This window comes from Protopterus annectens, chromosome 8.part0, assembly GCF_019279795.1.
Source record: "Protopterus annectens isolate FY-2018-M chromosome 8.part0, PAN1.0, whole genome shotgun sequence".
Classification (NCBI taxonomy): domain Eukaryota; kingdom Metazoa; phylum Chordata; order Ceratodontiformes; family Protopteridae; genus Protopterus; species Protopterus annectens.
In genome coordinates, this window is record NC_056741.1 from 1,263,997,943 (window position 1) to 1,264,012,022 (window position 14,080).

The 14,080-nt window shown below is 38.0% G+C and overlaps 1 protein-coding gene across 1 annotated transcript in view; it reads left to right on the forward strand.

Moving 5' to 3' along the window:
* The window catches only part of LIPE (lipase E, hormone sensitive type), a 233,382-nt gene that overhangs the window by 81,126 nt on the left and 138,176 nt on the right, over window positions 1–14,080 (forward strand). Inside the window, exon 6 of the mRNA XM_044079418.1 lies at window positions 11,572–11,730. Coding sequence (XP_043935353.1) covers window positions 11,572–11,730 — 159 coding nt within the window. The remainder of the gene's footprint in view (window positions 1–11,571; window positions 11,731–14,080) is intronic.

A 14,080-nucleotide genomic window follows, 5' to 3' on the forward strand; every position in this document is an offset into this window, starting at 1 on the left:
GTCTTGAGGAAGCGTGGAATCCGGTATTAATAGTTTTATTAGTTTTCCTTGCAGTTTTTACATTATTGTTATTACTTTTTTCAATTTTATGCTTTTGATAATCAGTGTGACTTTGGATTTTATCTCGTCTTGTTCACAAAGGAAGTGATGTGATGTGTTACACAGGAATTGAAGTAAGAATACGTAATTGATTGCTGATTTCTCATAGGTTAGTTTTGATTAACCTGTTATTTAAACAAGGTGCTTTAATGAGTGATTTTAGAGGTTTGATAAAGCTGTATGTGAAAGCACTTACCTGGCTCCACTTTAATTTATTTTCGAATGATTAAATACTTTGTTTTTATGCTAACTTCGACCGTGTTTTACTTAGTGGCGATATTATTTCACGGTTTCTTTTTATTGTTTGTTGAGCCACCAAATATTCATTCTCGTTCCTGTTTATAACAGTTTTTGTTTTTTGAGCTCAGACAATGTCTTAATTGGGTATGTTTGGCTCAGTCCTTTACTCCAGACAAGAAACAGTAAGCAAAGAAATAACCTCCTATTGCTGCTTTGTCATGCCCATGCTCAGCTGTGTGTCAGCCTTTCAGCATATCAAGTTGGCATCCCAACCATCAGGATAGGCAGGTCAGCAGTAGCCAGTTACTGCCTCCTAACTTTCCCCAACGGGGGCGTCCAGCATCTTTGCTGCTAATCGAACACAGGTCATCTGAGTCACATTGAGAACTTCATCCATTATTGCCATAGAGCTGGCATTACTTTCAGGTGTTTGTTGTATATTCTAAAAAGATTTATCATTCCAACATCAGGAATGCCGTGGTGTTAGTCATGCTGCTCATTACCCAAATGATATTGATGTCCCTGGGACAAGAAACTGAGTCAGAGGAGTCTTAATTCTAATCATACTTAATGTTATCAATACTTTTCAAGGTTGTCTAAGCATGTGTATAACTCTTGTACACATGCTGTTTATTTTTCTTTTAAATCTATTGCTTTTGCTGTCATGGTTAGTAACACAACTCTGATAAAGGGACATATATGTTGTTCCAAATTAGAACCTTTCCTGATTATCATGGTGTATTTTGATTATTTTATTTTTAATTTAACTGTGTTGTAGCACTGATTCCATTGGACCTATTACAGTGTCAGCCTGGGGTAAACACAACAGATACATGACTTGTAGAGAATGAATCACAAATTGCTATATACACATACATTGTATACAATGTGAATATTAGAGTTGGCTTGAGTGTACAAAGGCGATAGATATGACAATATTTACAGAGTAACTGATAAAACATAGTATGTGCATGCATTATATACAAAGTAAATACCAGCATTGGCACACTGAGTCACAAAGAAAAGTAGAGTCTAGGCAGGTTGTGTAAAAGGAAGTAGGGTTGGAAGAGGTTAAGATATATGACCAGAGAGATAGCAGTTGCATTTTTAGTGTTTTTGTTTTCTCAAAGGAGAATTAATGAAATCATTTTCATGTATCTGCAGATTCTGCTTTCTTTTAGGGTCAAACTAAGGCATTACCTTTGTGTGTGTGTATATATATCATATATATATAGGAAAAGGGGTTCAGATTTATGTTCTTTGTAAAAGCAGACAGTTACTCAGAACTAGACACCTCATAGTAGAGGCCATGGTCTTTACAGAAGAAAGGGACAGTCCAAAGACCATACACAGTTTCAGAAAATTGTCTTGTGTGGCACAGACCAAGATAGTTCTAAATGGCTCTCTGACATGCTCCCTATTTTTTCCACAGGTATATCTCCATTTTCCATATACAGTCCATTATCACCCAACCACCCACACACACCCAAACAGCCTTCACAAGGAAAACATAAATTAAACTTAGCTATAGAACTAGGAAAGGATTTCCATAAAAAGTTTGGTTCAAAATGTGTGTTTGAATTCATTTACAAAATATTGTTGCAGAGTTCCAGATACATGTAATTTCATGAGCATCTGCTAAACAAAGCCAGGTTTATACAAAATGTTAAACAAGATGATCATAAAGTGGGTGTATTCTTGCAGTAAGTGGGTTGCTCAGTTTACTTTTTGTTTCTGAAGAAAATCTGCATTACTTCCAGCCATTCACACTTATGAGTCACATCCAACACCTGTAGTGATCATATGAACACCTGCCACACTCTACAGAGTTTACAAGGTGAGTAGAGAACAGAAGTAGATTGCCAGACATTTCTTCCTTGGTGACTGTTTTAAATCTCCAATCCACCCTCTGCATGTCTTTGAGAGGTGGGAGGAAAATTAGTTACCCAGGAAAACCCTAGTGAACACATAGAGGACATTCATACTCTGCATAAGGGAAACCCAAACCAGGAACTGAGCCAGAGAATTTCTTGCTGGGAAGTGACGTTGCTAGTCACTGCAGCTGCAAAATGTTAAATAAGAGGGTCTTGAGGAGGGTGTCTTTTGCTTGTTATTTGACAGGGTACTCTGTATTCTTCCTGGTTCCAGAAAATATATTAAACCTACACCTGTCATGGATCTGTCCAGCCTGAACAAACACCTCAGCATAAAAAAGTTGAAGGTGGTGAGTTTTCAGGCTAGTCTGCCCCCTTTATTCAAGGAAGTCTTGGTGGCTATCCTGAATCTAAAGTGTTTGCTGTAATTTCTTTTCTTCTTGCATTACATAAGTTTTGTTTTCAGAAGGGAAATGAGCATCTTTAGTTTGCATTTGTACTGTTTGGCTTTGTGAAACTTCCTAAGAGTGTTTTCCCAAAGATGCCTAGCGCTGGCCATTGTCTGGCAATCAGACTGAAAGGGATTCACGTTTTCTCTTGTGTAGATGACTGACTCATGCTCAGGTCCAGCCAAGAGGTAATTAACAGTCTGAGAATGGCGATTCCACCTCTAGGCGCTCTCAGTCAGAAGGAACTACATCTTTTACCAGCATATAGGAAAGCAGTTTTTCAGTGCAGTTTTAGCCACTTTTGAAAAGTCGTCCGTAACACAAGAAAAGGTACAGGTCACATTGCAGAATGCTAACCTCCTGGCATTATTTCAGGAGTCTGGCATCAGAGAATGGAGCCACTACACTGGAAATGTCTACCAATTCCAGAATTGTTAAGGCCGGGATAGCGGTGAGAGGCTGTGGTTTCCTTTAACTTGGGAGAAAAAAAAACATACAAGCCCACACATCAGTCATGTAGTAGTCGCAAGTACTTAACACAGATGCCTGTATCTTGAGTTTGGGAGCACATCTGGAATCTGACAGTTAGGGGAAATGGCTTCTGGCTGAAAAGGAGATGTACACCAACCTTAAATAAATGAAAACCATTCTTAGGACCAGGAAGACATTCAAAAATTGTTACATTTCAAGTGTTCCTATTGGTGGTCACCAACACTACAGTGATGTGTTACATGGAGTGGGTGGCAAAAATTCTTGCTACTGTTGTAGGTTAGCCACACATATACATGAAACCTAGCACATTACATGTGGATTTTCATTCAGTAGTAGGCGATCAACCAGGCACAGCCTTAGCTCTGACAAATTGTATGATTTATGTACTGTGGTATTGTGCTGCTTCCAGAAGGACTGATATCAGACATTGCCAGGAGGTAAGGCACAAATTTACAGTTACACAGACTGTAGGCAGTCTTGGTAGTTGAATAGGTAGCACACTCATCTTTGGTCCAGAAGATTGTGGGTTGTAGTCCCACACCAGGTAGTTGGATTAACTTTAAAAATACTGACACTACAGTACAGCGTAAAGGGGGTTGCTGCTGTCATGAGTTTGCCATCCATCAGATGAGACATTAAACTGAGGCCCCATCGGCTTGAGTTGGTGGTAGCTCAGGTGAATGCAAAAGATCCTATGGCACTTATTGAAAAGAGTAGGGGTGCTTCATTAACATTTGCATTCATTTTTATACCATACAAAAAACTATAAATCAGTTATTTATACACACACACACTCATTTTTTTACATTCATACTTAAAATTATTTACAAGTTATCAATGCAGAGTTAACCAGTTATATTTATTTATATATATTTAGTTACCCTGTATTCCCACCACCCTTTATTTCAGCTACTACATCATCATCTTAAATTTTTTTTCTTATAAAACAAATTCCATCTTTTTCCACAGCAACCACATTGTCCCAAGTAGTATTTTATTCCTTTTATGAATATTTTATATCTTTTTATTATAATTCCCATATAATATCACATTCCTGTTTATACATTTAAAACATTGCCATCTGTATTCATTTTTAAACTTCTCTCAAAATTTTATATTCTTGCAATCCAAAAAATAATGTTTTGTTTCTTTCCTTCGCTATAGTCAGCACATTTTCTTTCCTCCATGACTGGTAACTTGTCAAGTAAAATTTTTCAAAACAGTTGAGTTGACTGCTTCATAAAAAAAATTTGAACCGTTTTCTATCTTTTATTGTCTTTTTTTCCATTTTCTTTAATTCCTTCCCTGGATAAAAAAAAAATGTAAGTCATTATACCATTCTTTTCCCATCAGCTGAACTTTTAACTTCCGTAGTTTCATTTTCTTAATGTATTCTTTTTCTTCTATCATTTCCCTTTTTTTTTTCTCTTCTGTTTTTTTTTTTTTTCTTCTATTTTTCATTTAGCACCTTACCTGTCATTTCTTGTTGTCTTTTTTTTACCTTTTTTCATTACCCAGAATAAATTCATAGATGCTAAATGTACCACTGGATTTTTTAAATTCATTCCACCTTCTTCTGTATTATACTTTATCACATTGTAACTGGGTTCAGCATTGAGCAACAAATGTAGCTAAAAAAATCTTTAATTCTTTTTCCATTTGAGTGGGAAACGTATATTCCCCCTAAATATGTTATTTTTCCTAATATCTTTATTTTCTTTCAGTATCATCACTTTTTCACCTGTTTTCCTTTTATACCATAAATACCTTCTCCTACTACCTCATCCAGTACTTTCTCCATCCTTTGTTTTAGTATTTCTTAAATATTTTTTAGTCTGTATTGCCTTGTGTTATAGGCCTCTAATTTTTTATCTTTTCTTTCATCATTTTTCCATATAAATATTATCATTCCGCCACTTAGGGACACACAGAGACGGTAATCTAGCCTTTGACCATAACTTGTCACTACACTAATGAAGAAATCATTCTATGTTGTGTAACTTATAAACAAAGGTATAGCATCTTGGTCCAAGGAAGTCATTGTTCCACTATATTCAGCATTCATCTGACCTATCATTGAGTACAGTGCCCCCTTTTGTATGTACCTACCCAGACATATCCAACAATTGGAACATCACAGATGTTCCTCACTGAAATAATACAGGGCATAAGTAAAATATCCTATGCAGACTGCCTTAAGTCCCTATCCCCTTGTATTCTGTGTTCTACAAGCTGCTGGGGGGAGGTCTATGCCTGGCATACAGGGCATTGTTAGACCCCACTCTGATGGACTTCCTGCATTTCCGGAAAACAAAGTGCCAGAATTACCCATTCTAAAGGCTTAAACCTTGCCTGTGATATAAATAGGACCTGCTGGAGAGATAGGTATGTATTCCAGAGCAAGCTCCCCATCCATGTGATACAGAGTTCCTCCCTAACCCAGTTCAGGTGTAACTTGGACAGTTGGATGGGGAACAGGAAATTCATCCCTGGTTTGACACCTGTGTCGCTAATGGACACAGGCAGCCTGTAAATGGTTAATCTCCTGGGCCCCTGCTTGTAAATGGTTCCTCTCCAAAGCCCCTGCTTACATTTATCAAGGATACCAGAATTTGTCAGAGATTTGGGATGCATGACTAAAGTTAAAAAGGCCCTTGTGGTTATTAGCCTAGTGAACACCTATGAACCTATGAAGTCTTGCATTATACCTTCCTTTATCCATTCATTAATATTTAAAAACAGTTCTCTTTCATCTTTATTCACTTCCTTGTAATGCTTGTAGCTCATAGCTCAAAGCTGCATGCACTCTAATGAATTATGTTCAGGTTTCTCTAACAATAACCCAGATTGTTAGTGTTCTTAACATGGAAGTTTCACGTCTCGAGCTTCTCTGTCAGGGTGAATTTCTTGATCTCTGTTTTGAACACATAACACATTGGGTTATGTTCAGAAACCAGATCATAACAGTTTGTTCAGCATGGCTATCAGGTGCTCTGTTCTTGTCTCATACTGTTGCCACCACCATACTACAGCAAGAAGATAAAAAGAAAATTTAAAAGTTGTAAACACTTCAGATTGCCTTTCTTCTCTGGCATTTAGAAGTGTTTAAGGACTTCCGCGGTGGTGAGTGGTAGAGTTGTTGCCTCACAGCAAGAGATTCTCCCGTTCGATTCTCGGCTGGAGTGCGGGGAGTGCCTTCTGTGTGGAGTCTGCATGTCCTCCCCGCGGTTGGGTGGGTGTTCGAAAGACGTGCGTAAAAGGGCGTGCCTTCGTTGAAGGTTGGACGTCGAGCTGGCACCTCGGCGTTCGTAAAAAATCTACTGCCAATCATTAGCGGACTGGAGTTCCGCTGTGGCGACCCCTAACCGGGAAAAATCAGAAAGACAACAACAGCCTTTAAACCTCTTAAGTCTGTCAGAAGTAAATTTAGCTTGTGACCATTGTGTGTGTGGAAGTGCTAAATTTTTACACAGCTTTCAAAGGCTTAAAACACTTTACAGTCCTACATTTTTTTTTGTAAATAGTGGTGACTCCTAATATCGATGATGGGCACATACATGATAACAGGAGAAACTATGTCATAATTCTTTGTAGTATATGGAACATCATCTGCTCTGATACTACTTGTCACTGAGACAAAAAGCATTGGAGTACAAAATGTTTTACAGCTTTGAAAACCATAAAATACTTAGAACTACCACAGAATCAGCAACCACAAGCTAAATGAACTCCAGATGGTCTAACCGCTTTAAAAAGAGGTTACATACTTCAGTCTGCCCTTTTGACAGAAAAGGGTGTTACAGCTTTTAAAGCTGTTATATTTCCTGGCAACGGTATATGACATAATGTAAGCCTAGAGCACAGTATCTGTGAAGAGTGCATAATAAAATTTGTAATTCACCTCTTTTACATCAGAGAGGTGCATGCAAGACCTTTTCCTCAATATCTGAGTTTAATTGGCATGCTCCATCTGCTGTAGTTATTTTAGCCATATTAACATTGTTATGTTAGAAAGTTGAGTTAGAGTGTACAATAAAACTGTAGTTTGTATGCAGTATTTACATGTTTTAATGGCCGTTAAATGTAGTTTACCATAGATAATGTAAGTGGAGCAGTTCATCTGTATCATGAGGGGAGACTCCATGCAATAGTGTTTCAGAAATTGAAAAATGTCTAAAGCTAGTCTGACAGATTTGTCTCCAAAGAAAATCTCAGTTTCTCATCTTCTAGATTAGAGATTATAGGGATGTGCGAAGGCAAAGGGAAGATGCAATCTGTTTCACATGTATGTGTAGATAATTCTACTAGCTCAAAAAGTCCTCTCCAAATTAAGGGAGAAAAAACTCAAATTTATCCTCAAGATGCACATAAGCCAAGAAAACCTTCTTCCTGCCAGCTTTATGGATTCAGTAGCATGGATCTGCATTTAGTATACAGGCATATTTTCTTGTCTGCGCCATGCTGCTGGAAGCTCTTCACAATACTACCTGGAGACTGTTGTTTCCATTTTTAACATAATTGCTTTTATTCCAGGTACTGAAGGATTTTCAGAAGGCTAAAAACCTCCTGACCAAAAAAATCTTATGGGTATAAGTGGAAATGATTTTCCTTCCAGTGCAAAGATCTGTTAATTAATATTCCTGGATTATGTTTTCTCAGTTGTTGTCAAAGTGGTCTGGCATATTCATTCACTCATCTGATTTATCAGTTTGTCTTTGCTGGATGCTTTTCCTAACTTCCCAGCGTATAGTGAGCATGTTTCTCAAGAAAGTTCTACATTGAAATCTCCAAAAGAAACCTTTAATTCTGATTTGAGATCTGAGCATTGTTCTAGAAATTTGACAGAGCCCACCTTTAAGTCGTTGCATTCTCTTGCACTGAAGTTCCTGTTTTATTCTAGTGGCAGCCACTTCTGTTTGTTTCTGAACTGCAAGCCCTCATGTTTAGAAACTTACACTGTGTCTTACAAGATCAAGTTGACCTTCTCTGTCCTTCATGATTAAGGTCATGTCAGACACACCTGTAAGTCAGAAGACTCTAGTTTCCATCTTTTTTTCTCATCTGCAAGACTTGGAGTATAAACTGCACTGTATGGACTCCTAAATTAACTTGTACAGTTACAGAATAAAACAGTTTAGGATTGTAAATCGGTTTTCTTTCACTTACACTTGGTAGGTTGGGATCCATTGTCTGCAAACATGGTCTGAATGAATCACTGGATGCCAGGGCTTCTGTTCCGTCTCAGTGGACAAATTGATTTATTGTTTGAGTAGGACCCATTCCACTATGCTGCATCCATAGCTTACTTCCAAGTGGCAACTTTTACTGCCATATTTAAAGAAATATGCTTGACAGTCTAAGTAATAAGTTAAATTGTACTTCAAAGACTGGAAGAAATGTTGATGGCCTTCATCCATTGGTTGTTTGGACCTTTCACTGGTTATGTTGTATTGGTATACAAGTAAAATTGTGTAGGCTGAGATGAAGTGAATTGCTATGGTTGTAAGAGGAATTCACCATTATAATCAGATAATTTATCTGTCTTTGCCTTCTCACTTAGAATCCTCCCCCCATCTGTTATGGATGCTTTCCTCCCCTATTTTGCATTATCCCTCTTGCTACATACAGAGAAGTGAGATTGATTATATAGATGTGCTGATATACTGGCAATACCTTAGAAGCTGTCAGACTTTATAACCGGAAACCCTGTTATCTTGTTTTTCCTAATATGTGTCTGAATACAGTAGTGTTAATTGGTGGTTTTCAGTTTATCACTTACAGCTGGTAGAATGGAAGAGATAACCTGTTCTTTTCACAAAGCTGTTACTGGACTTTTAATAAAAATCCAGATGCTGTTTCTGTTCTATTTGGAATATGTTGTGAGAGTTCAGATTTGATGCAGATTCTGAATAGCTGTGTCCTGTCTATGTGGGGGTAGGGACTTTATGCTGCTCCAAGACTAGTGAATCCTGTTGCTCTGAAAAAAGAAATGGATGAAGCCCTACCCACCAAGATGAGCTGTTAAGCTTACAACCCTATGAAGGCAAAGAAGAATCAGTCCTATAATGTGATGTTATGGTGAGTATGTCAAACAGCTACACTTTTTCAGTGTTTTTCATCTGTAACTCCAGTAAGTATTTCTGCAGATTACATATGCTTTTACAAACCTGGATGGAAAGTAAACTTTAGGCAATTAGTAGGATGTAGACAGGGTGGAAGGATAGTCCATGACTTTTCTGCTGATTTCTAGTACATTGTCACAGCACACAGTGGGGGAGGATGGTGTAAGAGCAAGAAAGAAGTCTGGATGCACAGTTAAAGCAGTAAAAGGTAAGAGCAGGGGATCCTTTATACTGGTGAGCAGCTTGGGAGCACCTGAAGTACCGACCATGCATGCATAGAAAAGATGGTACATGGAGGGAATGTAACACGACTTTACAATTTTAGCATGAAATAAATATTTGTAGATTTTAAAGAGGTGTATACTGGGGTAATAATTCGTTAGAAATAGCATCATTAGTGGTTAATAAACCAAACGCAAAGGAACTGCCCTTGAGGATATGTACAGATACTAGTATGAATTCACAAATGGTAGCAGTGTGTACATAAGAAAGGATGGTAAGAAACTTTTAACATGGATAAACTAGAACAATCTATATAAGTAAGCTGTATAAGCCAGGCTGGGCAGAGCTGGAACAGAAGGGAAGATTTAGTTGTTCACTGAGCAGAATCCATAGTAGTTTGGAGATCTGCTAGTAAACAAACCAGGATAAACACATTGGTCAGACAAACTAGCTTCTGTTCTTGTAAGTGTGTGTATCCTATGAGACCTTGTTTTGTCATAATAGGTAATATGTTTGTAGTGATACATTTTTGGTAAGACCAGTCTTATTAAAATGTAGAGGTGTTCTTTCCAGAGTTACAGTACTAAATTAGGGTATTGTCTTTTCATGGTTTATCAAGCTAGTTTGGGATTTATCCTAACACCTAGGTACTACTGCCTCTGAAGCTCTGTGATGGCATACTAGGGATTGTGCCCTGTCATGACATGAGTAAAATAAGAATTCTGTCCTGTGGTGGTAGGTGATAACTACTGAACGCAGTCTCAAGAGATGAGATAGTACACTAAGCACTGTCTATTGGCAGGATGATATTTGATGCCACATTAAGGACTGCACCCTGTCAAAATACGTGATACTGCAGTAGGAGCTATGCTCTGTCAGGATGTGAAGTGGTGTGTTAGGGACTTTACCTTGTCAGGGTGTCATACGATAGAGTAAAATGAAACATAACTGTGTTCTGTAAGGGTAAGGGTTGATCCACTAAGAATAGTGCCCTGCCAGGCTAGCAGATGAAACTAAGGAATGTGCTCCTTTTATGGGTCATCCTATCCTGTACTTGGATTTGGGTTGCTACATCACTGTGTGCCCTCTTACCTTATGAGAACAATGCCTTAGTTAACTGTGCCCTGAGAGAATACTGGGGTGATGCACTGTAGGTTGTGAGCCTTCCTGTTAATAAATGATGCATTCATTAATGTAGCCTATGAGAATATGGATTGATATGCTATGGAATCTGTGATAACATGTGGGGGTGCAGTTGGAAAATATACTTTCAATGTATGAAATGATGCATTGTCAATAAGTCCCTTTAAGACTGTGAGATATCGGGTCTTTGCCCTGTCATAATATTGTGTAATGTACTAAGGACTGTGCCCTGTCAGGTTTTGTGATCATGAACAGTGAGGGTACTCTGATAGGGTATAAAATAATACATTAAGCAGTGTCCCTCACTCAGATGAGATATAGAATACTACACCAAGTACCATGTCCTGTCAGCTTATAGAATGATGCATTAGGGTCTAGACCCAGATAGAGTACTGAATGATGTACTGTGGCTTATAACTTCTGTAGATATCGAATGGTACATGCATGACTGTGCCTGTCATAATATGGGTAGGACATAAGAATTCTGTAATAAAGGTGCACTACTTCAGGATATGAAATAATATGCTTAAAATTACATTGTCACATTATAATAAAATACCCTGTAGACCATGTCATTTTTCTCTATGTATTGGTAAACGGACTGGGCTGTGATCTCTTAATTGTTTTATAGTGAATTAGCGACTTCTCTGTCAGTGTACTGTTATCTATCGATTTTTCTGTGTCAGTATGTTGCTATAAATGGGGTGCATCATTTCAGGGCATGCAGTGATGCCACTGGGATACAGTGCCAAAAGATCATTACTTGTACAATTTAAATGTTAGCTCTGATTGTATGGTGTGAGGATTCCACAGAGCATTTCTGCTTTGCCTGTGGACCACTTTTTATGTTGGACTACACTTTTGTAATAAGTGTGATGATAACCTGATACTCCTTGTCTACTCCTTGTCTATTCATTTTCCTTTCCATAGGAATTGGAGGTACTCAAACCCTGGATAAGAAGCATGCGACACTAAGTACTGTGGGCCTAGTGAGGAGAGATACAGCACTGTTATTCCGTGATCTGCGATTAGGGGCATCAGCCTTACTTAACTCCCTTCTAGATTCAGGACGAAACCAAAAAAACCCTGGTAAGGGAGTAATTTTTTTTGATGTGCTATTAAAAACGTATGGATTAAAGATATGTAGCTTATCATTTAACTGACTTCTTAAGATCATTTTCGTCAGGCTAGTGAAACCATGAGTGTGTTGACTGAGTACTTCACCGTGTCTGCTATATTTACATCTGATTTATTTTCTCTACTTTTAGTATTCCATGGTCCTACTTTAGAATAGTACCAGAGTTACTTGGATATAAGTATGGCATCAGTTCTGATGTACTAAGAATTTCAAATCTGCCCCCTAATTGTTTGATTTGATTGGTGACCAGGCTCTGAGTGTGCTGTTCTGAACCTTGTTCTTTTGCCTACTTCTTTTACAGTTCTGCAGCTCTTTTTTGAAACTGTGTACAAAATACTGTCTGGAAATGTAGTGTGATTACTTATGTAAATGCATTGTTTTGAGAAATGTTCATAATCATAGTTCACATATTGATGCTGAAACTAGCTCTGCCCTCACTTAGGCATGGACTTGATACCACAGACATGTTTAATTGCATGCATTTGTAGTGGCTGTCAGCTTTGCTATGTCTTTGTTCCTGATTCAGAAGTGAGTCACTTTAACGTTAGCTCTGCAGATATGTTTTTTACTTTTCAAAAATTACTGCTATGACTGGTTTCCCCAGTGTTCACTTGTTGATTTCATATAGACAATTGGAATTTGGGCACATACTGCAGTTCACAAACAGTGTAAAATAGCTACATATACTTCATTTACCAGATGCACTAATATCAATAGTAGTACATCTGCAGGCCAGATAAACATGCATACTGCTGAGATTGTTGTTTTTATGATTAGCATAATTATGTTACTTGGGTTTCATTGAATATGGCTGAGAAACTGAGTGCAAGGGTGGCGCTTCAGAAAGTATATTAAAATAAAGCATGGAGATAAACATATATGTATAGGTATATGTGAACATGCATGTGATGTTCTTGTGAATATTTTGTAATTATAAACGCCTTGCCCTCCATTTCCTATTTAGATACAGGACACCATTATTCTTTCAGGAAAACTTGGCTAGAATTAAAAAAGCACCCCCCCCCAGGTAGTTGGCCTAGTAACAATCTTTGAATGTCCTTACTTTCCAGTCACATCTGCTTTTAGTGATAACTGGCATCGAGAAGGGTGCATCACCATTTCATGTAGTTTTGTCAGGAGTATACAACTCCAGTAATGCAGAACTGAAACTCGCCAACTGTGACTGATGCATGAATATTTCATGATTTTCCCTACCACTAACATCAGACTGCAGTTTGAAATTGGCTGTAGGGAAAAGTAATGGAGTCACTGTTGAAGGAAAACATCTGGGGAATATCTAAAATCCTTTGGCACAGAGGGCTAAAGAAACCATAGCTTCATATCAGGAGAGCCATTCCAAACAAACTTGATGGAATTGTGTGACTGAGTAATCAAAGATGTTCTTCCATGTCACTGTTGCAGTGTTCATTACAATAGGGATCCCCTGCCAAAGGAGGCCTGACGTCCAGCCAACATACCAAAGCCTTTAGGTTGCTTTAAGGTACATCATACATCACATGTATGCCCCTCGCATAGCGTAGGGCATAAAGGTGACATCCAGAAGTACCATCCTCAGAATTTCTTTGCTGCCAGCCTGAATGCTACCTCTTGGATCATTGGTCTGAATGCCTGTTCCATTGCTGATTCACTAAGCAGTTTCAGGTACATGCTGTTTTTTTTTTTTTTTTTTTTTTATCTTAACAGGTTAGTAGGATGCTAAAAGGCTTTAAATTTATACTTAACTGAAAAACACAAAACAAGGAAATTCAAGAAAGAATATTCCTGCTAAACAGTAGAACTAGCTAAGCTAGGGAAGATGAAGTGAAATATTCAAAAGGGGGCTCTGAAACGTTTCACAAAAAGAAGACATTTCACTGACTCGTATATAGGTGATTCCCAAAATCAAGGATTTAAAGCCAGCCAGAGATGTGCTAAAAGGTGCCTGTACAGGTGGCAGTGCTACAGAAGTATACAGTAGATCAGGCACCTTTGATACTTATCTAGAGCTGTCATACAGAGTATAAAACGAAGTAAAAAAACATAGGGGATCCAGACTCTTTAATGGCAGAGGCTTCTGCCTCAGCAGCAGTGAAGGGTAATACCACAGCTTAACTTAACCAGTCTCCCTTGTACATTCTGTACCTTCATTAATTATAATCTGTTGGAAAATAAATTCTATCAGCAACTTTATATTACCAGCAAGAAAATGTGTTTGACACCTTTGAAGGCCAAAGCATGTTGAAGCTTATGCTTGCCAAATGCAAACCTTTGTTGGTACCGTTAAAGTTTCAAGGAGTCTCT